At 35.3% G+C, this 27,766-nt stretch overlaps 1 protein-coding gene across 4 annotated transcripts in view; it reads right to left on the reverse strand.

Annotated features, from left to right (window-relative positions):
* Positions 1-27,766, reverse strand: part of LOC141502258 (cytochrome P450 1A1-like) — a 70,182-nt gene that overhangs the window by 23,827 nt on the left and 18,589 nt on the right. Inside the window, exon 7 of one of the 4 annotated variants that reach the window (XM_074206911.1) lies at positions 5,172-5,354. The exons of 1 other annotated variant lie outside the window; for it this stretch is intronic. In XM_074206911.1, the coding sequence (XP_074063012.1) occupies positions 5,207-5,354 (148 nt within the window). In that variant the 3' untranslated portion in view covers positions 5,172-5,206. Of the gene's footprint in view, positions 1-3,497; positions 5,355-23,455; positions 24,502-27,766 lie in introns of those variants that run through there. 2 more of the 4 variants (XM_074206910.1, XM_074206913.1) reach the window with 2 other exon arrangements.

Below are 27,766 nucleotides of genomic sequence, written 5' to 3' on the forward strand. Positions count from 1 at the left end.
TATTATGCCTTGGTCAAATAGTATTTCTATTTGTCATTTCTTAGTTAAAATATATTTTTTAAATATCTATTTTATGTTTATTTTTAGTGTTATGTTCCTTCTAGACTAGCTTATCCTTGCCCAGGCAGGAGACAAGGATGGAAATTTCTCCAAGTTCTCTCTTTATTAAACCAAATACAAGTGCTTAAATATCCTCCCCAGTCCCTGGTCCACTCCTACTCCCATGGCACTCTCCAATCAACCAGTGCTAGAGGATACTAGGTGATAAAAGTTTACAGTACTCCCACATACAATAGTCCCTTAAATTTTACAATATAGACAATAAATAATGTTTGCTGAAAAATAGGTTTTTAAAAATATGATCTAAATATTCATTAAAGGATAAAATATTTTTCCATATTTGAGTATATTTAAATGTAATTGGTTTTCTTTTTAATGATATATCTTTTATATATTTAAAAACATCAGTCTGAGAAAGTGGTTCATGCAGGCTTTGGCAAACTGCCAAAAGGGTCCATAATATTGGAACGTCTGTTTTATTGACATTCAAAATACAAATCTCTCAAAATTTTCTCCTGGAATATACAGGGACATTATCACCAATTAATGTTCTGAGGTTCAGACTATACAAGACTAACAGGATAATCTATTTTATTGACCAGAGACCATCTGTATATAAAGCTACCAGATTGGCATTTGATTGACATATATATACATAGCTGTCTACTTGTTATCTCTCCTTTTATAATGTTCCTGGCACATAGTAAACAATAAATATTGGTTGACTGAATGACATTAAAATGATAATTCATTTAAGTCAAAGATTTTTGTTCTCTTATTGGATTGACTGGTTACTTGCCTTAATTCATCATATCAATTCAATTAGATGAGTTGCTTTAACATCCTAGAAATACCATCCTCACCGAAAAATACTTTTACTTTTGTCTTTGTCAAGACATATTTAATTTCAAATTAATCTTTGCATCAACTTATAAGGTAAAATATCCTGGTCAATTTCATTCTTATCAGTCCATTATGAAAACTATGTTTCCCTTATTGTAATTTAATTATTTTTTTGAAAATGAACTACATCACTATTCTGAATAATACATTTGATAAAACAAAAGTTTTCAGCTTAAAACCGTATTGAGACTTTGGGGAGGTATCCTGCAATTATTTTGTCTTCTAAAGAAATAAATGTCTCCATTAAATTCCAGAAAGTATTGTAGACCTTAAAAATAAATTTTAAAATATTTTTATCAATATTAAGTAACAATAAAAAACTTTACTATTGAGTTCATTTGGAACAAACCTATTAATAACCAGCAGATACAAGCAAGGAAAAATTTCAGACGATATCCTGGAGCAAAAGACTTCGGAGAAAGTAACGTCAATTGTTATCTAGAGGCAAAATCAATATTCAGCATTTATTTTTTATTGGAAGTGATGAGTTGTGAAATACCATTTGGGATTTCTTGACAGAGCAACTGAAGAAGTTTGTCATTTCCTTCTCCAGATCACTTTATAGATGGGGAAACTGAGGCAAATAGGGTCAAGTTACTTGCCAATGGACACACAACTAGTATCTGGGGCTCAATTTTAAATCAAGTCTTCCTGACTCCAGAGTTTTATTCACTTGTGCTCTATTCACTTTGCCAACTAGCTACCCTATCAGGTCCATCCTCTTCATTTATATGTTATTTCTTGGCACTTTATTTCTGCTCATAGCCTATAAATGTATATTCATTCTTAATCACAATGGAAGTCATGTGTTGACACATGTTTAGCCATTCAAAAATATTTGGGAAGATACTATTTGTAATAATGATGATGTTCAGTCTAAATTTTTCATGATGCAATTTGGGGTTTTCTTGGTCTGCCATTTCCTTCTTCAGCTTACTTTACAGATAAGAAAATTGAGGCAAAAAGGGTTACCTAAGATCTGATTAAAATTCACAAAGATGAGTCAGCATGGCTCTAGGCTCTGCACTTTATTCACTGCACCACCTAGCTGCACAATCATAAAAATAAAAAAATATGTATATATATTATATATACATATATATATATCATATAAAATTTTAAGGTTTATCAGGTACTTTGCCCATATGATCTCATTTGATCTCTGTAACAATCCACTGGGTCAGATCATGTAATTATTACTATCTTCATTTTATAGAAAAAGAAACTGAGCCTCATACAGATAAGAGGTTTTGCCCAGTGCTACAATTAGTAAATAGTGTTAAAAATATAAATTTAGCCTTGACCTTATTAGTCAAAAATCAGTGCTATTTTCACTACCCCACAGCTACTCAGTACTGCTTTGACTGCATCCCACAAATTCTATAATGTTGTTTCATTGTTGTCATTCCCTTTAAGAAAATTATAGATTGTTTTTATGATTTTTTCTTTGAGTCATTTATTCTTTAAGATTGGGTTATCTTGGGGCGTCTAGGTGGGGTAGTGGATAAAGCACCAGCCCTGGAGTTAGGAGTACCTGGGTTCAAATCTGGCCTCAGACACTTAATAATTACCTAGCTGTGTGGCCTTGGGCAAGCTACTTAACCCCGTTTGCCTTGCAAAAACCTAAAAAAAATTTCTAGTTTCCAATTAATTTTTTTTTTGCAAGGCAATAGGGTTAAGTGACTTGCCCAAGCCCCACAGCTAGGTAATTATTAAGTGTCTGAGGCCAGATTTGAACTCAGGTACTCCTGACTCCAGGGCTGGTGCTCTATCCACTGTGCCACCTAGCTGCCCTCCAATTAATATTTTTTAATTAAAGATTTTGAGTTTTACAATTTTCCCCCAATCTTACTTCCCTCCCCCACCCCCCTACTCCCCCCCCCAACCCCAATTAATTTTTAATCTATACTTTCATGGCCCATTACTAAAGTAATTTCTGAAAAGGGTGTGTTGGGTTTTTTTTTTACATTAGGTTGTGAGGGTTATTTTTTTACCTAATACACAGTCTCTTTTGGTGAAGGTGCCATGTATACTTGAGATAAATTAAACTCCTTTCTATTCCCATTAACTTTTCTTTAGAGGTCTATCTAACTTTTCTAAGATTCTATTTATTCTCATTTATTTTGTGATTATTGAATAGATTATGATTCACTCCCTTATTTTAATCCATGTATATCTCTCTTATTCAAGTGAATAAGTTGTAAACAACATATTATTGAATTCTGGTTTCTAATCCATCTTGCTCTCAATTTCCCTTTTTATGTGAGCACATCCCATTCACATTCATAGTTAGGTTTATTAACTGTACATTTCTTTGCATTCTATTTTCTTTTGTTTATCCTTTTTTTTATCCTGTTCCTCTTCTGAAGTCTGTTTTGCTTCTAACTACTGCCTTCTTTTATCAGTCCTATTTTTTATAACCTCTCCTTTCTCTTATCTCCTTTCCCTCCTGTTTTTTTTTGTTGGATAAGATAAATTTCTATTACCAATTGAGTATATATATATATATATATATATATAGTATGTGTATATTATATATATGTATAATCCAATAATTCCTAAATTTTCTCTACTTGATCTTTTTTTCTGGTGAGATATTTTACATTTTCTTCATTTTTTTTCATTTTTTGATTTTATTGTTTCTTTTTTATTTGTTTTTTAGGTATTTCCAAAGCCACACAGTTAGGTAATTATTAAGTGTCTGAGGTCGGATTTGAACTCAGGTACTCCTGACTCCAGGGCCGGTGCTGTATCCACTGCGCTACCTAGCCACCCCTGTTTTATTGTTTCTTAATACCATCTCTTCATGACTTTGCCCAATTCTAACTTTTTTAAGGAATTATTTTAATCAATGAATTTTTGTATTTCTTTTTCCACTTAGGTAATTCTTTTTTTAAGTGTTGTTTTAGTTATTTTAAGTGCTGCCAATTGCCTTTTCATAATTTTCTTCCTTTGCTTTCATTTTTTGCTCATTTTCTATACCACTCTTATTTGATTTTGAAAACCATTTTTAAGCTCCTCCAGGAATTCTTGTTGATCTTTTGTCCAATTCACATTTTTTTCTTTAAGGCTTTTCTTTTATCTCTTTTGATTTCATTGTATTTTTCTGAGATTGTGACTTCACGTTCCCTGAAAGCATAATAGCTTTTTTTGGTCAGGTTCTTTTTTTTGTTGTTTGCTCATAGTGCTTATTTCTTAATTTTGAATTTTATGTTAAAAATGGGCTCTGTTCCTGGTATCAGGGATGAGAGGTAGAGATTGAGTGACACTTTCTCAAGATTATGACTTTTTGTGCTGCTGTTGTCAGAACCAATTCTAGAGTTTAGAAGTTTTCAGTGCTTCAAAGATGATGTAATTTAGAAAGAAGTGTGGTCACCGTTCTCCACATCTGTACTCTGGTCCTTACTCAGGATGCACCCTTTGATCCCTTGGGATAGCAATCAAAAATGCTCATCAGGGTTTCCACTCCCTCCTGACTAAAAGTGCTCCTCTCTGCCCTTGAGCTACAACCAAGAAGTCATAGCTCTTAGTCATAGTCAAGTCACAGTCAAGAAGTTGCAAAACATTTGTTCCTTAGGACTCCAATTCCCTTTGGACCAAAAGTGTTCCTTTCCACCCTTGAACTATGACTCAGAAATGGGGATAGTCAGTGGAGTTGCAAAACAACATCTGGTACTAAATCTAGTACTAGATTGAAAGTATTCCTCTCTGCCCTTGAACTATGACCCATAAGCAGGAATAGGGTCATATTCCTTTGTAACTCCAAAGTTACAAAGGAGTTAGAAAACAGTATATGGTCCTGCTTTCAATGTTAGGATAGGGGTCCCCTTTCATTTCTTTCAGACCATTTACCAGGTTTCTGGCTTGAGAGCTCCTAAAGCTGCTGCTTCTATCACTACTACTACTTGAACCTGCCACTGATGTTTCATTCACATGGACTTCAGATCAGTCAACCCCCTTGTCCCAGATGTGTCTTTATATACTACTCCATTGTCCTCAGCTGGAAGGTTGTCTCACTCTGACCTACAGTTGACTCTTCCATGCCAGAATTATATTTGAAGCATTGGATTTGTTTGGATCGGAAAACTGGAAGAAATCATTTGAGTGTTTTCTCTACTCTTCCATCTTAACTCTGCTCCCTCCATTGCCAAAGCATATTCTTCATTAGGAAAAATAATCACGGTTGAGAATGAGCCCATCTTCCTTACCATATCAACAACAACTTCTAGCTAATTTTCATTAATTAGATAAATCCCAAGAGCCCTCCAGAGTGGCAACACCTCAGCAGACATCTGATGCTGCTCCAATCTCTTTCACCACAACCAACATTCCAGAAAGTAATTTCTGTGAAGAAGAGACCAGTGATCTGCGGCAATTGCCAATCAACATACCTGAGGGAAAGATGAGAGATATTATGTTCCAGGCAAATTAAATCAGCATCATAACCTTGGTGGAAACAATTTCTGTTCTTATGAAATCACACATACTTGGATGCATTGATGAGCTTCCTGAATTAACTATTGCTTAGCTATGGCATAGGTGGAAGGTGAAAAAATGTGAGATAATCAAGCACCTCATCTGCATGAACTTTCTTCAGAATCACTATATCAACTATGCTCTGACTCAACTTTTCTTCCTACCTCTTAGGCACACAGTTAATGTTAGTCTCAGAAATGATTCAGTAGATACAGTTCCAGACTGGAGTCAGGAAGACTCATCTTCTTGAATTCAAATCTGATCTCAGAAATTATTGGCTATGAGACACTGGACAAGTCACTTAGCACTTTTTGCCTCAGTTATCTAATCTGTAAAGTGAGCTGGATAAGGAGATGGTAAACCACTTCAGTATCTTTGTAAAATGAATCCCAAAAAAGGGTCATGAAGAGGTGGATACAAGTGAAAACAATGAACAGCATCAGCCTCATCATCTTCCTGTCTTTTACTGTTTCTCTAAACTCTATCTTCTCAATGTAGAATAAAACCCTATTCAAAAACTCAATACACTCGATTGCTTTTTTTAAAAAAGCCCTTTCCTCTTTTTCTCCTAAACATTTTCTTTCTAGAAATATTTTTATACTCCCTGAACTACAGCTCATAAAACTCATTTGAGCTTGGACCTGAAAACCTTTTATTTTTCTCCTCAAAAACTCTTTCTCTGTCTCTCTGTCTCTCTGTCTCTCTCTGTCTCTCTCTCTCTGTCTCTCTCTCTCTCTCTCTCTCTCTCTCTCTCTCTCAATCTCTCCCTCTCTCCCTCTCTCCCCGCTACTTTCTCCTCCCCTTCCCTCTCCTTCCTCCTTTCTTCTAGACTTCTCCTCTTCCTCTATTTTATTTTTCCCTGTTACATTTCCTACCTTTTCTCTCTCTTTCTCTTTTTCTTCAAAATGTCCCACTTCACTAGCTAACTCTTTAAGACTATAACTTAAGGACACAGCACCAATTTCAATTGACAAAGGGAATTTTTTATTCAGGAGATCCCTATAAAAATGTAATCTCAGCTCTAAACACCATTCTGATCTTCTATATTTATGTATGTTATAGTGATTACTACAACTATGATTTCTAATAAAAAATTAATTTCCCTCTATTTGGAGATGCTCTAGACCTATTCAAACTAGTATGTAGAGAGAATTAAAATTTGGTATAAATGGATTATAATAAAATAATTCTAATAAAAAGTTATTATGTTCTAATATTTTTCTAGAATAGGAAAATACAGGAAAAAAACAAGAAGAAAATCTCATGTTGTGTATCCAAAAAAGGGTACTTTGAGAGGAGCCAAAAGAGAATAAATAATCAAATTAGAAATTTACCTCTTAAGATAAATTTTTTAATGTTTTCATTGACAATTTCACAATGAAGTGAAAACATAATTACACATTAAAGTTTTGAGCATTCACAGAAATTGTTTTGTAGCTTGTAATTATATTTTTCCAGAATCTTTGTAATCATTGGAATTAAATCTGTTGTTATGTTTCTAAGGGGATTTGGTAAAAGTAATTTTCAATCATAAATTTATTTTTTATTTGTTACTAGCTACTATGTTTAAAATAAATGGCAGGGTTGGGGCAGCTAGGTGGTGCAGTGGATAAAAGCACAGGGTCTGGAGTCAGGAGTACCTGGGTTCAGATCTGGTCTCAGACATTTAATAATTACCTAGCTGTGTGGCCCTGGGCAAGCCACTTAACCCCATTGTCTAGGAAAAACCTAAAAAAATAAATAAGTGGTAGGGTATTAAGATAAATTCTAAAGGAAAAAAATAGTCAAAAATCTAAATGAATTTTTCCAATGAACTTTCTTTTATCTTCATTTTTTAAAGGTTTTTTTTGGCAAGGCAATGGGGTTAAGTGACTTGCCCAAGGCCACACAGCTTAAGTGTCTGAGGCCAGATTTGAACTCAGGGACTCCTGACTCCAGGGCTGGTGCTCTATCCACTGCGCCACCTAGCCACCCCCTCTTATCTTCATTTTGAAAAGATACAGTAGATCAAATTGAATTCAACATCTACAAAGTAGTTGAGGGTCAGTTCATCTTCCAACATCCCAACCTTCTCAACCTCAGTGTTTTTTTATTTTTGTTTCCCTGCTTGCACTTAGATCCCATAAGCTATTACTTTCCAAGTCAAGTCATTTCAGCTTCTTCATATCTTGTATCTGTGTCCTCTCCATTCACACAATCACTTGTCCCAGTTCAGATCCTCATCACCTCTCCCTTGGATTATTCCAATAGCCTAATCTGTTTTCCTGACACTAGTCTTTTTTTTCCATTCTAAACCATCCTCTTATAATTGCCATAGTACTATTCCTCAATTATAGTTCTGACTATGTCAGATCTATTGACCAAACTTATGAATCTCTATAACTTTTAGGATCAAATATATGTCTCAAAACTTTTAGTGTAGTTTTTATGCTCATCAAATATGTATAACAACCCATCTGTCTCATTGTTTCTCATGAGGATCAAATGAGATATTTGTAAAGTACTACCCAGGACATTTGTTCCTTATTTTTTCCCTTCCTTTTTCCCCTTCCCTCCTTTCTTTCTCTTTCTCTTTATCTCTTTGTTCTTTCCCTTCTTCCTTTCCTTTAGGCTTTGATATATTTAATAGTTTAGTCATTTAGTATACCCTATCTACACTTCTTTGATATTTAAACCTTTTCACAATCTGAACCTTTCCTACCTTTTTAGTCTTTTCATACATTGCACTCCTCCACATTCTCTAGAATTCATCCAGTTGTTGCTCTTCCCACAAGAAAATCCATTTGCTGTTCCTGTGACTTTGCAATGATCTCTCCCATGCCTCCTCACCATTAATTCTCAAAATCCCAGGTATCTTTCAAGACTCAGTTTAAAGCTACTTCCTTGTGGGGGTATTCCCTGGTCCTCCCAGTTTATAATTATGCTGCCCCTCAAGGTAACTTTTCATCTCATTTACATTTTTTGCACGCTGAATGTACTAATTCTTATTCATGCTGTCTATTCCATTATAGTGTAAATTTCTTGAAGGTAGGGATTGTCTGCTATCTCCTTGTGTCCCTATCATTTAGCATAAAGACTAACATTTAATAATTGATCAGTCTTTGTTGATTGATTTCTGGAACCACAAGAATCTTAGCTTTCCATTTCTTAAATTCAAAGCAATTAAATTCAATAATTATGATTGAAATTTTTATTATATGACAGGCACTATATTCAGTCTTCGAATACAACAATGAAAAATTATTAGCTCACATTTATATAGCATTGACATTCAAAAAACTCTTCTAATGTTCTTAAACTATAGATAGCATAAATATGAGTAACCTCATTTTACTTAGGAGAAAACTGAGGTTGAGAAAGAATTTGTTCACATAGCTAGTAAAAGCCAAATACAGAATCTGAACTCATCCCAACATATTATTTTCTTTTCACATATTTTTTGCTTCTTTTTCACTTTCTTTCTTTCCTTTATCAAATAAGTAAGCTATATGGATAAAAAAGATTGATAAAGGCAAAGAAGATACCCAGACACAAAAGTAAAAATAGTTATCTTCATATTGAGGTTCAGGTTATTGACAGGTTTTGGTGTCACCAATTTAAAATTGAGAGTTTTTTTGAATAGTGAAAGAATTCACATACCTCTGGGATATTAAAACTACTCAAGATTTATTATGGACAGATTAAAACCTTTTCTCTTCCTGGAGAAGCAGCAAGCACTTTGAGGAAGAAGTGAATAACAAAAGGCTCTGTGAGCTTTGTTTAGGAGACAGAGCGAGGGAGAGAGAGAGACAGACAGACAGACAGACAGACAGGCAGGCAGACAGAGAGCTAGCTAAGATGAAACTTTAGAGTCTGAGCACAAGGAGGGAATTCTTTGATAGGTTTTTAATATTCTTTCCCATTCTCTGGGTCCTGAAGGTTCTAGAGACTGAGGACAAAGGGAAAATCCCTAGAACTCCTTTATGACCAAAACCAGGTAAAAGGTTGAAAGTTGGTGGGGGTGTGAATGAGGAGACCTTACAAATTTTACTTTTAGCAATGGAACAATAGGCGTCAATTTATATCACAGGAGCAGATGACATTTTTTACAAAGTTTAATGGTATCAAGGATTACAAAATCTGTTTCCAATTACAAATCACCTAGATTCATAACTCCCTGCATCATATTTTCATTACTACCTGCTTCAAATCCCTCCCTCAAATTTTTGGGACCCAGATCCATCTGGGTCTTTCACAGGGTCCATTTGGAGATAAATCATTATAGTGGGAACTAAGCTGAGGCTAAGAGGCAAAATCCATAGGATGGTGGCTTTCAGGACCAGTACAACTGGTTGGCATCCTGCAGGGGTCACCATTAAAGATGTGCAACTAGTAATCTAGAGAAACAAACCTGAGAAAAAGATTGCGCAAACAAAGCCAGAGAAGGCTATTTAACAGAGGCCCAATAAGTAGGGGGGAAAAACTAGAAGATCTATAAAGAATTCAAATTACACTTTATGATCCTAAGCCATTATCAGAATACTTTTCATAAGAACACAGATTCATTAATGGTTGCAAAATTGAGTTGTAATCAGAAGCTCAGGAATAGTATAAACAAATATACTGAAATAATCACGTTAGAACTATATATGTCCAATAAGTTTACCTCAAAATTTTCTATTTTTAACTTTAGTCATATTTAGAATGAACAAAAATTCTAACTAAAGAATGGATCTCTCCTTTAAAGCTGTTGAAAAACTAGACCTTATCTTCTGACCAAAATGGCAGAGACAAGACAGGCACTTTTTTTAGGTTGTTTTTTTTTTGCAAGGCAAATGGGGTTAAGTGGCTTGTCCAAGGCCACACCGCTAGGTAATTATTAAGTGTCTGAGGCTGGATTTGAACCCAGGTACTCCTGACTCCAGGGCCGGTGCTTTATCCACTGCACCACCTAGCCACCCCTGACAGGTACTTTTTAAGTGCTCCTGGTTCCCCCCTCAAAAATAACAGGAAAGAACAAGAAATTCAGAAGCTAGGAGAACACCTACCAACAAGATCTGTCTCAGAGGAGTGTGGGTGAACCAGAATGGAGAGCAGAGGACCAGCACAGGGACAGCAGCTGGGGGAAGCCAGAGGACCAGCCTTAGTGGCAGAGGCTTTGGTGAGTGGTGGGTCCGAAGACCAACTTTAGCCAAGGAGTCTTTGGCTGGGGGGAGGGGGGAGAGGAGCAATGGGAGGGTGAATTATAATGCAGATAGTCGTACATCTGAAAATCAACCAGCTGGGTAAGAGACCTAAGCTCCATACTTTTTTGCAGAGTCCTCTTCCCAGATCAAATGGTAAACACCCACCACCACCACCCCCTCAGACTCAGGTGTGGAACCTAATGATTTCATGAGACAACAAGATTCTGTTAAACAAAACCAAAAGCTCGAAAAAAAGAAGAAAATGTAAAATACCTCATCAGTATAACCACTGACTTCAAGAATAGATCAAGAAAGGATAACCTGAGAATTATAGGTCTTCCTGAAAATACTGAAGAGAAAAGAAAGCCTGGACTTAATATTACAAGATTTAGTGATGAAAAATTGCCCTGATATCATGGAACCAGGGGATGAAATAGTTATTGGAAGAATACACTGATGCCCTCCTGAAAGAGATCCTAAAATGAAAACACCAAGGAATGTTGAGGCCAGATTCCAGAATTATCAGATAAAAGAGAAAATCCTGCAAGCAACCAGAAAGAAACAATTTAAATGTCAAGGAGTCACAGTAAGGATTACATAGGACCTGGCTGCATCAAAGGGATCAAAGGGCCTGAAAAGAGATATTTAGAAGAGGAATGGAGCTTGGAATGCAGTCAAGAATCCACTATCCTGTAAAGCTGAGCCATCTCTTGCAGGGGAGAAGATGGACATTTAATGAAATGGGAGACTTCCAACATTTCCTGATGAAAAGACCAGAGCTAAATAGAAAATTTGGACATCAAACAGGAGGCTCAAGAGACACATTAAAAGTTTTTTAAAAAGGGTAAAAGAAAAAAAAACTGCTATCCAATAAGAGGAAACTGGTTATATCCCCACCTGGGAGAAAGATTCTCATAACTCTTGAGAATTGTAACTCTATTAGAGAGAATGTACTTAGTCAGAAGGGATGGGCACTCATGACCTATCCGTGAAACCATTATCCAATAAGATGAAATTAGCTATATCCCCACCTGGGAGAAAGACTCTAATAACTCTCAAGAATTACAACTCTATTAGAGAGAATATACTTAGCCAGAAGTGATGGACACTCTTTTCTGTGACTCAGATAGAATGATTTAAAAATGATACCTCCTTAAAAAAGGAGATAATAAGGAGACAAGAGGATGGAAGAGATTGAATGAGGGTAAATCTCACTACATTAAGAGGTACAAAAGACCTATTGTTATAGAGGGAAAGGAGGGCTGAGGTGAAAATCACCTGAATCTTCATCTCAACAGTCTTGGCTTAAAGTTAACTTTCACACATTCAGTTAAGTTAAGAAACTTATCTTACCTTTCAAGCATTAAAAGGGGAAAAGGGGAGAAAAAAGAGGGAACTAACAGAAGGAAGGGAAGGAAGAAAGGGAAAAGGGAAAGGAGAAAGAAAGGGGAGGGGGGGTTGATAGAGGAGGACAAAAACACCGAAGGTGGAGGTATTCATAAAACAAAATATTGGGGAATATGGATAAAGGAAAAAAAGGGGGGAAAAATACAAACAGAAGGAAGATAGCATGGAGGGCAATAAAGAGTTAGTAATTACAACTTTGAATGTGAATGGGATGAACTGTCCCTTAAAATGTAAGTGGATAGCAAAGTGGATTAAAAAACCAGAATCCTACAAAAACCACTTACAAGAAACTCATTTGTAGCAGCGAGATACATTTGGAGTAAGGTAAAAGGTTGGAGCAAAATATATTTTGCTTCAACTGAAGTGAAAAAAAGAAGAGGTAGCAATCCTTATCTCAGACAAAGCAACTGCAAAAATAGATATCCTCCTAAAAGATACCATAAAGTAATTTCAATACTAAATATGTATGCACCCAATGGTATAGTATCCAAATTCTTAGAGGAGAAGTTGAAAGAACTACAGGAAGACATTTCAAGCAAAACTCTACTGGTGGGAGACCTCAACCTCCTGCTCTCAGATTTAGATAAATTGAATCATAAAATAAACAAGAAGGAAGTTAAGGAGGTAAATAGATTGTTAGAAAACCTAAATATGATAGACTTATGGAGGAAAATGAATGGGGATAGAAAGGAATATATGTTTTTCCCTGCAGTATATGGCACACAAAAATTGTCCATGTACTAAGTGGGCATAAAAACCTAATGATCAATTGCAGAAAGGCAGAAATAGTGAATACATCTTTCTCAGATTAAATACAATAAAAATAATACACAATACTGGGCCAGAATTAATTGGAAACTAAATAATTTCATTTTAAAGAATGAGTGGATCAAACAACAAATAACAGAAAGAATTATTTCATTCTAGATAACGACAATAATGAAATAACATACCAAAATCTATGGGATACACTTAAGGTAGTTGTCAGGGGATATATTATATCTTTAAATGCTTACATGAATAAATTAGAGAAAGAAGAAATCAATGAACTAAATATGCAACCAAAAAATTAGAGAAAGAACAAATTAAAAACCCCCAATTAAGTAACAAAAAAGAAATTCTAAAAACTAAAGGAGAAATTAATAAAAATTGAAAGCATTTTTTAAAAACAGAAGAAAATAAATTGCTAGTAAATTGCCCAGATTAAATAAAGAGGAAATTAAAAACCTAAATAATCCTATCTCAGAAAAAAGAAATTCAACAAGCCATTATTGAACTCCCTAAGAAAAAATCTCCAGGACCAGATTCACATTCTATCAAACATTTAAAGAATAATTGGTTCCAATTCTATAGAAACTCTTTAGAAAAATAGGTGGACAGAACTCTAACTCTTTCTATGAGCCAATATGGTGCTGATACCTAAACCAGGAAAAGTAAAACAGAGAAAGCAAACTATAGGTCTATATCTCTGAAGAATATAGATTCAGAAATCTCAAATAAAATCTTAGTAAAACGGCTACAAGAAGTTATCACTAGGATAATACATTATGATCAAGTAGGATTTATCCCAGGAATGCAGGGTTTGTTCAGTATTAGGAAAACTGTTAATATAATTAATTATATCAATAACAAACCTATCAGACATCAAATGATTATATCAATAGGTGCTGGAAAAGCTTTTGACAAAATACAGCACCCATTCCTACTAAAAACACTAGAGATTGTATGAATAAATGGATTGTTCCTTAGAAAAATAAGCATTATCTATCTGAAACCATCAACAAGCATTATAAACAATGAAGATTAGGCTAAAGACATTCTCAATAAGATCAGACATGAAACAAGGATGCCCATTATCACCACTACTCTTCAATATTTTATTAGAAATGTTAGATTCAGCAATAAGAGAAGAAAAAGAAATTGAAGGAATTAGAAATGGGAAGGAAGAGACAAAACTCTCAGTCTTTGCAGATGACATGATGGTATACCTAGAGAATCCTAAAAAATCATCTAAAAAAACTACTAGAAATAATTAGCAACTTTAGCAAAGTCACAGGATATAAAATAAAATTTCATACATCCTCAACATTTCTATATATGACTAGCAAGATAGAGCAGCAAGAACTAGAAAGAGAAATCCTATTCAAAGTAACTTCAGACAATATAAAATAACTGAGAGTCTACCTGCCAAGGCAGACTTAAAAACTTTTTTGAAAACAATTGCAAAACACTTCTCACAAATAAAATCAGATTTAAATAACTGGGCAAACATCAACTGCTCATGGATAGGTTGAGCTAATATAATAAAAAAATGACCAAAACTTAACTACTTCTTTAGTGCCCTACCAATCAAAATTCTAAAAAATTACTTTAATGAGTTAGAAAAAACTGTAAATTCATGTGGAGAAATAAAAAGTCAAGAAGTTCCAGAGATTCAATGAAAAAAAGTGCAAGTGTAGCTTAGTCTTGGTGGTGGGTCAGTGGAATAGACTAGGTACAATAGCAGGAAATGCTATTATAGTAATATATATTATACTATATATATATGTGTATATATATATATATACATAATAATAATCTGCTGTTTGATAAACCCAAAGAGTCCAGTTATTGGAATAAAAACTCTCTCCAATAAAAACTATTGAGAAAATTGGAAGTCTCACACCCTATACCAAGATAAGCTCAGAATGGATATGGATTTAGACAAAAAAAAAAACAATTTCTTTTGTTTTTTTTTGCAAGGCAACGTGATTTGCAAAGGTCATACAGCTAGGCAATTATTAAGTATCTGAGGCCAGATTTGAACTCAGGCATTCCTGACTCCACAGCCAGTGCTCTATCCACTGTGCCACCTAGCCACACCATAAAAACATTATTATAACCAAACTGGAAGATCAAGGAGTAGTATACCTGTCAGATCTATGGAAAAGGAAGCAGTTTATGACCAAGGAAGAGGTGGAGAACATCATTAAAAACAAACTAGATAATTTTGATTAAATTAAAAAGCTTTTACACAGACAAAACCACTGTAACCAAGATCAAAAGAGATGTAGTAAATTGGGAAACAATTTTTACAACTAGTATTTCTGAAAAAGGACATATTTCTAAAATATAAAGAGAACTGAGTCAAATTTTCAAAAAAAACAAACCATTCATCAATTAACAAATGATCAAAGGATTTACAAAGGCAATTTACAGCTGGGGAAATCAAAGCAATCCATAGTCATATGAAAAATTGCTCTAAATCACTACTTATTAGAGAAATGCAATTTAAAGCATCTCTGAGGTATCACCTCACACCTCTCAGACTAGCCAATATGATCAGAAAGGACAATGATCAATGTTGGAAGGGATGTGAGGAATCTGGGACATTAATGCATTGTTGTTGGAGCTGTGAACTCATCCAACCTTTCTGGAGAGCAATTTGGAATTATGACCAAAAGGCAACAAAAATGTACATACCCTTTGATCCAACAATACCATTACTGGGTCTATACCCTGAAGAGATTATGAAAAAGGGTAAAAACATCACTTGTACAAAAATATTCATAGCAGCCCTGTTTGTGGTGGCAAAGAAATGAAAATCAAGTAAATGTCCTTCAATTGGGGAATGGCTTAACAAACTATGATATATATATATATATATATATATATATATATATATATATATATATATATATATGTTTATGTTGTGTGTGTGTGTGTGTGTGTGTGTGTGTGTGTGTGTTGGAACACTCTTGTTCTTTTAGAAATCAGGAGGGACGGGAATTCAGTGAAGTATGGAAGGATTTGCATGACCTGATGCTGAGCGAGATGGGCAGAACCAGAAGAACAATGTACACCCTCACAACAACTAACAGCAACATGGGGGTGATGATCAATCTTGATGGACTTGCTCATTCCATCTGTGCAACTATCAGGGACAATTTTGGGCTTTCTGCAATGGAGAATACCATCTGCATCAAGAGAAAGAATTGTGGAATTTGAACAAAGACTGTTAACTTCAATTTTGGGGAGGCTGTTATCTTATTATGTAAATTTGCTGTCTCTTATACTTTATTTTTCTTCCTTAAGGATATGATTTCTCTCTTATCACATTCAACTTAGATCAATGTATACCATGGAAACAATGTAAAAACTAACAGACTGACTTCTGGGGGGGTGGCAAGAATGGGGAAAAATTGCAAAACTCAAAATAAGTAAGATCTTTCTTTAAAAAAACTAGATAAAATAGGAGACTAAAGATTTTAGAAGATAGAATTTCAATGTCTCACTCTTATACTTAATTATTGAGCACCTGACATGATTATGGCAATTTGCTATTAAAGAGCACACAGGGACACAGGGACATGTTCCTTTATACATTAGATTTCCATTACAGGCAAAGATCATACAGATAATCCTTTTGAATGAAACAGGCTCCACATCTGCCAAATGAGGTCTTCCTTTGAAAAACAAATCCTATCTCAGCTAAGACTGAGGGTTTGTTTTCTCAAAGCCCTCTTCTATTTATTAGGCTTTATACCTGATGTCAACCAGACCAATTATCATTATAGCATAATATAGTAATTAACTATAAACCAAAGTTTCAGATAGCTTGAGCACTAAAGGAATCAGAAAGTACCAGGCTGTGATTAGGATTGGTGTTGTTAGCAAAAAGATTCAAAGAAAAAAAATTATAATTAATTCTATCAATCCCTACTCATGTACATAAAGACAATGCTGTAATTGAAAATTGAAATATAACAACTAAATATGTAAAAATACAATAATCCTAATTCAAGTTTAGAACTGGAGTTTTATAAAATCACCTTTTTTGCATTTAGTTATTAACCTTGTTTAAATATATATAAATATATATATGTATGTGACATTGCTTTCATAATTTTTAAAATTAGAACATCTTAGGTTACTTTAAATTTCCAACATGTGTTATTAGTTCCAGTGTAATTAAAACAGTAGTGAGAACAACCAGATATTCATGTCAATTAATAAGTGAAACATTAAATTTTATAAAACAATATTTTGTTTATAATATTATAAAATTATTTAATAATATCAGGAATCCTAGAGGTGGTCATAGTTTTAATATTTCTCCTTCATTATCCCTACAGAATAATCAACTATTAATTGAAGAATTCAACACTATTACAGTAAATAACTTCAAATAGCTTATTTTTTTTCAACAGATAACCAAGGGCTTCTTGCTTCTCCAGGAGAAAATATTTTAATCTGTCCATATTAACCCCTGAGCAATTTTAACATACCAGAGCTGTATTTTACTAGGTGTTACTAGATTACCCAGTTTAATTTTCAGAGATCCTCATTAGTTGTTATCTCTTCTTGGACTCTTAAAGCATCTTGAGGACAGGATATCTTACTAATTATTGTCTTTCTGAATGTGTAATTTACATAGATAGACCAAGATAAAATAATCCTTATTTCCAGGACTTGAAAGAAGACAATAACAACTAACTTAGAGGAAGCACTTAACAATCACAGAGTTAAAACAATAATTGGCCCAATCCAGTTAACAAAAGTTACAAATAGTTACATTTTCCCTTTTATAAACTCAAGAGAATACTCAAAATCTCATTAATTAAGTCAATGAATATTAAGCCAACAAAAAACAATTAGTTCACAGGTGAAAACATTTCACAAAAGCTTTCATCACAAAGCTTCTAAGTTACACACACACACACACACACACACACACACACACACACACACACACACACACACCACACAGTCACTAGGGGCGGCTAGGTGGTGCAGTGGATAGAGCACCTGCCCTGTAGTCAGGATTTGTTGAGTTCAAATGTGGCCTCAGACACTTAATTACCTATCTGTGTGGGCTTGAACAAGCCACTTAACTCCATTTGCCTTGCAAAAAACCTAAAAAACCTAAAAAACAAACAAAAAAAATGCAAACCATATATGGAACTCAGTTTTTCTAGGCCAGTGAGAGCCAGAAGCAACTCATGTGTTGATTGTGCTGAGCTCTCAGAGACCATCAAATTAAATAAAGGGATATAAATCTGTCCTTTTGTCTTATTGCCTACAAGATGTGGTTTGCTCTAAAAAGCTTTCTATGGATATTCATTTTGAACCTGATTTACTAATTTTATTTTAAAAAAGATAGTCTTTGCAATTTCTAATTGATGTTAAATTGTTGAGAACCCTTGTGTATGGGAACATTGTAAATTTTCTTCACCTGGTGTCTTTGAACTTCAGAGCCTTATTCTACCAAGTGCCATGGGAGTGGGAGTGAATTAGAGACTGGAAAGGTATTTAGGCACTGGTGTTTTGGTGAATAAATGGAGCACTTGGAGATCTTGATGGAATACTTGTCTCCTTTGTCATCCTTGTCTCCCGCCCCTCCAATGCTCACCTGAGAAAGATAAGGAACTCCAGAAGTGGGACTCTACATATGGCGGGCAACAGGGACCAAACATATGGCACAAAGGTGAGTTATCTGAGTAAAGTCGGGAAGAAGGACATAGCAGATACAAGCAAGAGAACCAGGTGACATCTCAGAGTGGAGGACTCTGGAGAAGGTAACAAGTTTACCAGGGGATTGATGTTAAGGAAGTTGGAACAAGGAAATGTGGAGGAAAGTGAGGGTAAAATGAAAGTGCATTTATCTCCCTGGCCTGAGGCAGAAGAAATAAAGAAGTATTATCAAGAAAAGCCTAGGATCAAGCCTACAGAACCTAGGGAAGAGATTTCAGCAGTACAAATGGCCATTGAAAAAGCAAAAGATCAAGGAGACAGTGTGATGGATCTAGGAGCTGAGTTTCAGTCATATCCTGTTATTGAGGAGCCAGATCTTTTTAATCCAGGAGACTTTAGGTGAAGACATAAACCACTAGATATAAAAGCACTCAGAGATTTAAAGAAGGCAATGGGGGAATACGAGGCAAGATCACCTTTTGTCCTGCTACAGTTGGATACTCTTACATACTCCATATTAACACCTAATGATTGGAAGCAGATAGAGCATGTTTGTCACCTGGAAAATCTGGTTTTTGGATGACAGAGTTTATAGAACAATGTAGACAGATGGCTTTGAGATATGCACAAGGTCCCAATGCCACCACGTATTAGGAACAGTTAAATGGCACAGGTCAATTTTTCAACAATGCAGACCAACTATATTATGGGTTAGAGACATATATGAAAGAATTGCTACCTGTGTAAAGAATGCTTGGGGACGTATTCCAATACAAAATGATAAGAAAGAACCATTTGTACTTATTAGACAAAGAAATGATGAGGCTTTTGTAGATTTTTTTTTTGCCCAGTTGGAAGGAGGCAGTAGGAAGAACTTTAAGAGATATAGCAGGAATAGTTGTATTAATAAAACAATTAGCTTGGGCTAATGCAAATGCCAATTGTCAGAAAGCAATGACTGGCTTAAGAAGGGATGCCACCATTGAGGAAATGATTCAAAGATGTGACAGAGTAGGGTCTCAAGTGTATCAAACAGAATTAGTGACAGAGGCATTTGCTAAAATGCACATGAGAAATAAAGAGAAACAGACTTGCTTTGTTTGTGGAAAACCTGGACATTTAAAGAAAGATTGTTGGCATGCCCAAGGAACTAAATCCAGAAAGGTCAGGGCACATCATCCTAAGACTCTATGCCCAAAGTGTAAAAAGGCAGGACACTGAGCATCAGACTGTAGACAAGGAGATTTAAATAGAGAAAGGGGCCCTCTACCAGGGACCCCCTCAAAAACAATCATGGGGTATGACAGTTCAGGACCAGCAGGAGAATGGAGTGGAAAAACCATCTAATTCAGAGTATGCTCACATTATATCTTTAGTAAAGCAAGTGAGTGGGGAAATTTTCTCTATTACAATAATGAATGCTAATGATGATGATACTACATAAATGAGAAACAATGCATAGCTCAGTTACATGTTTTTTCAAGATCTTGTATAAATAGGAAGGAAAGTGAATTGAAAAAGGGGTCAAAACAGAGGAAACCACAGTGAAATTATGTTTACAATTACAATTTCTTCAGAAAACCCTCTTTGTGTTATCCAAGTAGAAGGAATTGCTTTCCTAGGCTTGATTGACACTGGGGCAGATGGGACTGTGTTCCCCCACACAAAAATGGCCACACGCTTGGCCTAAGCAGGTTGCCTATACTAACCTAGCAGGCATTGGAAGTAGACAGGAAACAGAAATTTCTTGTCAACCCTTGAAATGGAGAAAAAAAGATAAAGCAGGGACTGTCACTCCTTTCATAGCTGAAGGACTCCCTACAATATCATGGGGAAGAGATAATTTATCAATTAGGGGCTAGAATTAGCACAGATTCCCTGATTGGGGCTGCTGTTGAGTAGGGAAGTGGAATCTCCAAGGCTGCACTGCAGGGGGACTGAGCTTCCTCAAGCAGCAGTCCCCTGTGGAGTGTCAGCACCATAGCCAGCGAAAGTGATAAGAATTCAACATTGAGGAATCAGCAGAATTCTGAGCCAGTGCCCAGGGGACAGAACTTCTTGTTCAGCAGGAGTCTGTACCAGCACAATGAACTGGATGTGGAGGACCTGCTTGCTGCTCCTTTTGGCCACAGCTGTCAGACTAGAATCATAGGATTCTAGAAGGGGAAATCTTCCTTCTTGGAACTTCAAAACTTAAGCTTTTGTCTCAAATGGAATGAAAGCTTTGCTACAAGGACAAGAACCCTCTAAAAACATTTTAGAAATCAAAGGACCACTATGCTTTCTTCTGGTTTGAGGAGGAGGCCGGGGGCTTGGCAGTGACTGTGTTTTTCAATAGGTTTTTGATTGGGAAGCTTGTGGTTCAATTAAAGAGAAAGGGGGAAAAACACTTTTTTTTTCTGGGATTGGGAAATTTAGATTTTGAAGCCTGTGCCTATGACTTATATTCTGTTGACTGGTCTTAATTGGTGTGTCATGTGTATATATGTATTTAATCATCTATAGGATGCTTTTTACATCTCTCCACTGGCCTAGAGAGGTGGGAAAATGTTTCTATATTTTGAGATTTTTGGTGCCGGCCAGGGTGTCCAACAATCTCACTTTGATAAGGTTGAAATACAAAAGAATTGTTTCCTGTGTTGAGAGTGTTAGTGTCTAAACTCTGGAATAGTTAGGTAAAGTTAAATGTTACTCCTTTTAGTTGGGGTTTTGAATTTGATTGCTTTGAAAGGTTTTTGTGTTGGAAAAAGAAAAACTTTGTAATCTTTGTAAATTGGGGAAAATGTATTTCAAGGAATTTGGGAATTATTGGTTTTCCTATTGTTAAATTGACATTTCTATATAATATTTTTGAACTTTTGTTTACAACTTATGTGGCATTCATTATGTAATTTTATTTCAAAAACATGAAGGGTGATATGTTGGGAACTGTTTGGGATGGGAACATTGTAAATTATCTTCACCTGGTGTCTTTGAATATCATAGCCTTGTTCTACTAAGTGTCACAGCAATGGGAGTTGGATTAGAGACTGGAAAGGTATTTAGGCACTGGTGTTTTGGTGAATAAATGGAGCACTTGAAGTACTTGGAGCACTTGGAGATCTTGATGGAGTACTTGTCTCCTTTGTCATCCTTGTATGCTTGCTTGGGAAAGATAAGGGACTCTAGAAGTGGGACTCTACATTAAATGGTATTAAAATTTCCTAGTAAGGAGGTAGACTCTGATCCTAAGTTATTGATTATTTAATTTTAAATCAGTCTTTTTAAAACAATTAAATATAAAACCCAAAATAAAAACAATAAACATTAAACTCAGTGTAACCATTTCAGGTCTGAATTACACACACACACACACACACACACACACACATATTGACATATAGACATACATGGACATAATTCTTTTTGAACAAAGATTACACATTAATCCATTTGTGTAGTGAGAGATTTTAGGAGCTCTGGTCAGTTTACTTAAATCTCAAATGTAGAGATCTTTTTCTCAGTTCTGGTCAGTGGAGAGATGTGAATAACTACACAGAGATCTCTGATTTAAAATACATTTTTAAATATACTCAAAAATATTTATAGTATTAATTTTGAATTGTACCAATTAAGACCAGTCAAAAAAATCATTTTAGAATCAATTAGAATTTCTTGAGGAACCTCATATGTATATTAAGATTGCGAAACAGTAATTAAAATTCCTTGATATAATTGAATGCATTCTTAAGTTACCTTACACAGATCAAACCCAGTTACCCAACTGCAGAGATCCCAACCCATTAGCAAAGGATTTAATCAAAATAGAATCTGGATTTCCCAGTCCCAGAAAGAATCCATAAATTGGTTTTTGGATTATCAGTTCCCATTCTTCTCTTTTCTTTTAGCCAATCTGATCCCAAGGAATTCACATCAATCTGCCTGTTCCTCCCGCCCCCATCCCTAAGGGTGGGGCTTCTCTCAGCCCCAACTCTTAGTCTAGAGATAAAACCTTATGGGGATGGAAAATGGAATTGAGCAACCACATGTAGACCTAGGGAAAAGGCTATTCATCCCCACCCCACTCAGCTCCAACCTAGGGAAATGATATGGGAGTTCTCTAAACTAGCTATGGGGTTAGAACAAGTTTTGGGCATCTTACCCAATTGATAGTGTAGATTGCATTGCAGCTGGGACATGGATTAAGTTCCTGGGTCCTAAGAGTAAAGAACGGGGGGGGGGGGGGGGAGTGTGCAGAGAGGGCGAGAGTATTACAGAGACAGACAGTGCTAGAGAGAGATAGGTAGAAACAGACTGGCTACAGTCTTCCAGGCTTAGAGGGAGAGAGAATCCATAACTAGCTAATTTACTTCTCAGAAATGCCAATCAAACTCTTATTTAAAAAAAGATCCTCAGTATTCTCTCTGGATGTCTGAATTACAATACTCCAAAAGGACTCAAAAGGCCACAATTTAAATCTTGGAGCATATCTTCAGTGGCCATATATACAACAGTCCCCTTACCAAGCCATGACCAACACAGCAGACCCCTTACAGTGGTGCCCACCACAGAATGGGAGACCTTGATAGCAGTGTCCCAATTATTGGCTAGTCAAACCCAAAACACACAGTCTCCCTTGATTGATTACACTTCACAGACATCCTCCCCCTCAAACTCCTGGAAGCAAGAGAAGGGTCAAAGAGAAGAGTTTTCCAATTTGACCTGATTGGGGGAAAAGTAACCTAGTTCAGAGTTTCTCTCACCCCCTAGATATTTGAGCAGATCCAGGGATATTCAGTATCCCTTTGTGGTTCACCAAAATGTTGCTGGAGTTTAGTGTTAGCAATTTAAGATTGAGAGGTTCTTTTTGAATAGTGAAAGAATTCACATACAGCCCTGGGTTATTAAAGTTGCCTAGGATTTATTATGGACAGATTAAAATCTTTTCTCCTCCTGGAGAAGCAATAAGCACTTTGAGGACAAGAGTGAATGACAAAATGCTAGTTGAGGTTTGAGAGAGAGAGAGAGAGAGAGAGAGAGAGAGAGAGAGAGAGAGAGAGAGAGAGAGAGAGAGAGAGAGAAAGCCAGGGAGAGGCCAGGAAGAGATAACTAAGCAGAGACTTTGGAGTCTGAGTGCCATGGGTTGATTCCAGGCTAGATTTTTATATTCTTGTCCATTCTCTGGGTCCTGAAGGGTCTACTGACTGAAACTAGGTAGAAGGTTGAAAGTTGGGGGGGATAAGGAGATGTTACAAATTTTACATTTAGCAATGGAACAATAGGAGTCAATTTACATCACATGAGCAGATAAATTTTTTTTACAAAGTTTAATAGTATAAAGGATTACAAAATCTGTTTCCCATTACAAATTTCCTATACTCATAAATCCCCGCATTATATTTTCATCACTACTTATATCAAGGTTATTAAAGGCTATAATCTTTATACTGAGACTGAGAAAATGGAAGAAATAAGAAATCCAAAATGAAATATTAGTATATTATCTACAGGTTCAGATTTGTCAAAGAATTGTAATATACATTTATGTGCCCATATAAGAAATAAGTATTAACATTGTCTAAATGCAACTTGAGGGAGGCATTGACAGACATCTCTAAGATCTTGTCTACCATTCTTCAAGAGAGACACTATAATTCTTACCTAATGAAATCCAACAAAACAAGACTGACTACTATTTCTGCGAGGAGTACTGGAATAGGATTATATCTATCTCTATTATATCTATCTATTATATCTCCCACATAAATATTGAAGTAATCTAAATTTTTTTTACAAAGCATCAGTCATCAAAACTGTTTGGTACTGGCTAAGAAATAGAATATTGGATTGGTGGAATAGATTAGATACAAAAGAGACAGCAGTAAATGACTATAGTAATCTACTGTTTGATACACCCCAAAAATTCAGCTTTTGGGATAATAACTCACTCTGATAAAAACTACTGGGAAAACTGGAAGACAGCATGGCAGAATTTAGCATAGACCAACTTCTCATATCCTATACCATGGTAAGGTCAAAATGGTTGCAGGATTTAGACCTAAAAGGTAATATTATATGACAATTAGTAGAACAGGGAGTAGTTTATCTGTCAGATTTATGGAAAGGGGAGCAGATAGAGAACAGCATCAAGAAGAGATAGAGAACATTATAAAAAACAAACTGGATTTTAAATACATTAAACTAAAAAAAGTTTTGCACAAATAAAACCATTACAACTAAGATTAAAAGGAAGGTAGTAAGTTGGGAAATAATTTTTATAGTGCTTCTGACAAAGGACTCATTTTTAAGAGAGAACTGAGTCAAATTTATAAAAAAAAGTCATTCCCCAATTAATAAATGGTCAAGGATATGAAAAGGCAATTCTCAAAGAAATCAAAACTACCTATAGTCATATAAAAATTGCTCTAAACCATCATTGATTAGAGAAATGCAAATTAAAACATCTCTGAGGTGCCACCTCACACCTCTCAGATTGATAATATGACTAGAAAGGAAAATGATCTATGTTGGATTGGATGTAGTAAAACTGGGACAGTAATGCATTGCTGGTGGAATTATGAACTTTCTGGATAGCAATTTGGAATTATACTGAAAGGGCAATAAAAATGTGTATACTTTGATCCAGCAATACCGCTGTTGAGTCTGTATCCTGAAGAGATCATGAAAAGGGGTTAAAAAAAATACATGTACTAATATATTCATAGCAGCTCTTCTTGTAGTGGCAAAGAATTGGAAAGTGGGGGAATGCTCATCAATTGGGGAATGGATGAACAAATTATGGTGTATGTGTGTGGTAGAACACTATTGTTCTATAAGAAATCATGAGGGATGGAATTTCAGGAAAACCTGGAAAGATTTGTAAATGAATTGATGCTGAGTGAAATGACCAGAACCAGAACAACATTATACACATTAACAACAATGGGATGATGATCAACCATGATGAACTTGTTCATTTCAGCAGTACAATAATCAAAGACAGACTTGTAATGGAAAATACCATCCATATCCAGAGAAGGAATTGTTGAATTTTAATGAAGACCAAACCTTATTTATTATCTTCAATTCTTTAAAAGTTGTCTTACGTATTATGTCATGTTTTTCTCCCTAATGTTTCCTTTCTTTCATTTGGATCTGATTCTTCTCTTAACAACATATTCAATATTGATCTATGTGTAGCATGGTTATAAATATAGAGCTTATATCAGTTTGCTTTCTGTCAGGGAGGGGGGGAGGGAGAAAATTTGTAAAACTCAAAACCTTCCAAAAATGGTTCATTAAAAACTACCTTTGCATGTAGTTAAAAAAATAAATAAAATATTTAAATTTTAAAATAAATAAATATTGCTGATATATAAAGGGGTAATTTTGGTTCAAAAATGAAAGCCAACTGCCTGGTTACTATTTATTAACTTATAATTACTAGTTTAATTACTTCCCACAAGATATTAATTATATAAAAGACTTCCCAAATAGAAAATTGTAAAGAAATCCATTTCCCCAAATAATTAGTAAAAAGAAATCAGAGAAGTTATACAAATTAAGATATAACAAAATATCATGAGTGAATGAAGTCTTTTTATCTAAAGACTAAAATTCAGTTCAATCAAGAGAGAAACAGAGTGGATTTCAGGAACTTGGTGAGGAGCTGATTTCTCCTATAGAAAGTAATTTCCAAGTCTTTTTCTCTACAATTTTAGATCAGGTCTTGAAGACCTGGCCCCACTTGTATCCTCTCAAAAACTATCTCTCCTCTCCAAAGATTTCACATCAATTCTGCCCTTCACATAGGCACAACATTGTATCAGTAGTCTCTCCATCAAACCAAAGTCATGTCTAAATAGCACCAAAAAAAGCATACCAAACAGGTGTGAAAATCTATTTACAATATCATATGTTTAGAGCTTCAAAGAATATTAGAGATAATATAATCCAATCCTTTCATTTTGCAGATGTGGAACACAAAATTAAGAGAAATTGACTTGTCCAACATCACATAGAAAATTAAGTGAGAAATCTAGACTGTGTAACTCCAGAGCCAGCAATTGTTCAACTAGACCATACTAGTTAAAATTAAAGTGCTCATTAAAATGCTGACACTTAGATTTTACAAAGCCATCCCTGAACATCAGAGCAGAGAAGCAATAGAGCTTTTCTCTTAGTATAGGTCTAATTGTCCGCCTTCCCTTTCTTTCCTTTCTTGTTCCACAAATTAAGTAGTTAGAGATAGCTCTTTCTAGAGGAGAAAAAAATTGCCTCCCAACATCCTGGGACAGCTAAAGGACTGACTAGCATTCAGAACCACTATATGGTCCCTTTGCCTTCCTGGGTCTTTATTTTGTATATGGCTGTAGTGTTCCTAAGCAGCTAGATGGAATAACAGATAAAGTGCCAAAAAGACTCATTTTCCTCAATTCAAATCTGACCTTATATAATTAATAGTTATGTGATCCAGGGCAAGTCATTTAATGATATTTGCCTCAGCTTCCTCATCTGTAAAATGAAGTGGAGAAAGGAATAGCAAACCACTTCAGTATCTTTGCCAAGAAAACCCCAATGGGATCTTGAAGTGTCAGACAAGACTGAAAAATGACTGAACAAAAAAATGATGCTTTCCTGATCTAAAATCTCATTAGATCCATGTACCCAGTCTATGCCTACATGAAGGCCATCAAAAGTCCCTTCAAACATCACAATACTATCTGGCTGATCTCCTGGGTACTGAATATGTTTTTTTGGTTTTTGTTTTTTAGTTTTTGCAAGGCAGTGGGATTAAGTGACTTGCCCAAGGTCATACAGCTAGGTAATTATTATGTGTCTGCACTTGGATTTGAATTCAGGTCCTTCTGACTCCAGGGCCAGTACTCTATCTACTGTGCCATCTAGCTACCCTTTGAATATGATTTTAATCAACTTGATTTTTCTCTGATATATCCCTCTTCTGAGTCTCCTACCATAAGAAATTGGGTGAGGAAGCCGTTTTCTAGTCAACAAAAACTGACTCTCAGACTGCAAATTTAAGTACTTGCAATATGTGCTCTCTCACACAGTGTTTTGAGTGCAAGGAGTATGTTGCATCATTGTTACAAGGACAGTCTCAGTAAAGTCAGTCCATAACTGTATTATACTAGTGGTAGAAGGTAGGACTGTTCCAGAGCTTGTCAAGTCTTAACTTAGACTCCATCTACTGGCAAAATATTTGAAGTACATAAGCATTGTAGGAGACAGACCAAATAGTTCTGAACTGGAAAAAAAAATAAGAGAGGAAAATGTGTGTGTGTGTGTGTGTGTGTGTGTGTGTG

The sequence above is a fragment of the Macrotis lagotis genome, chromosome X (genome assembly GCF_037893015.1).
Source record: "Macrotis lagotis isolate mMagLag1 chromosome X, bilby.v1.9.chrom.fasta, whole genome shotgun sequence".
Lineage (NCBI taxonomy): Eukaryota > Metazoa > Chordata > Mammalia > Peramelemorphia > Peramelidae > Macrotis > Macrotis lagotis.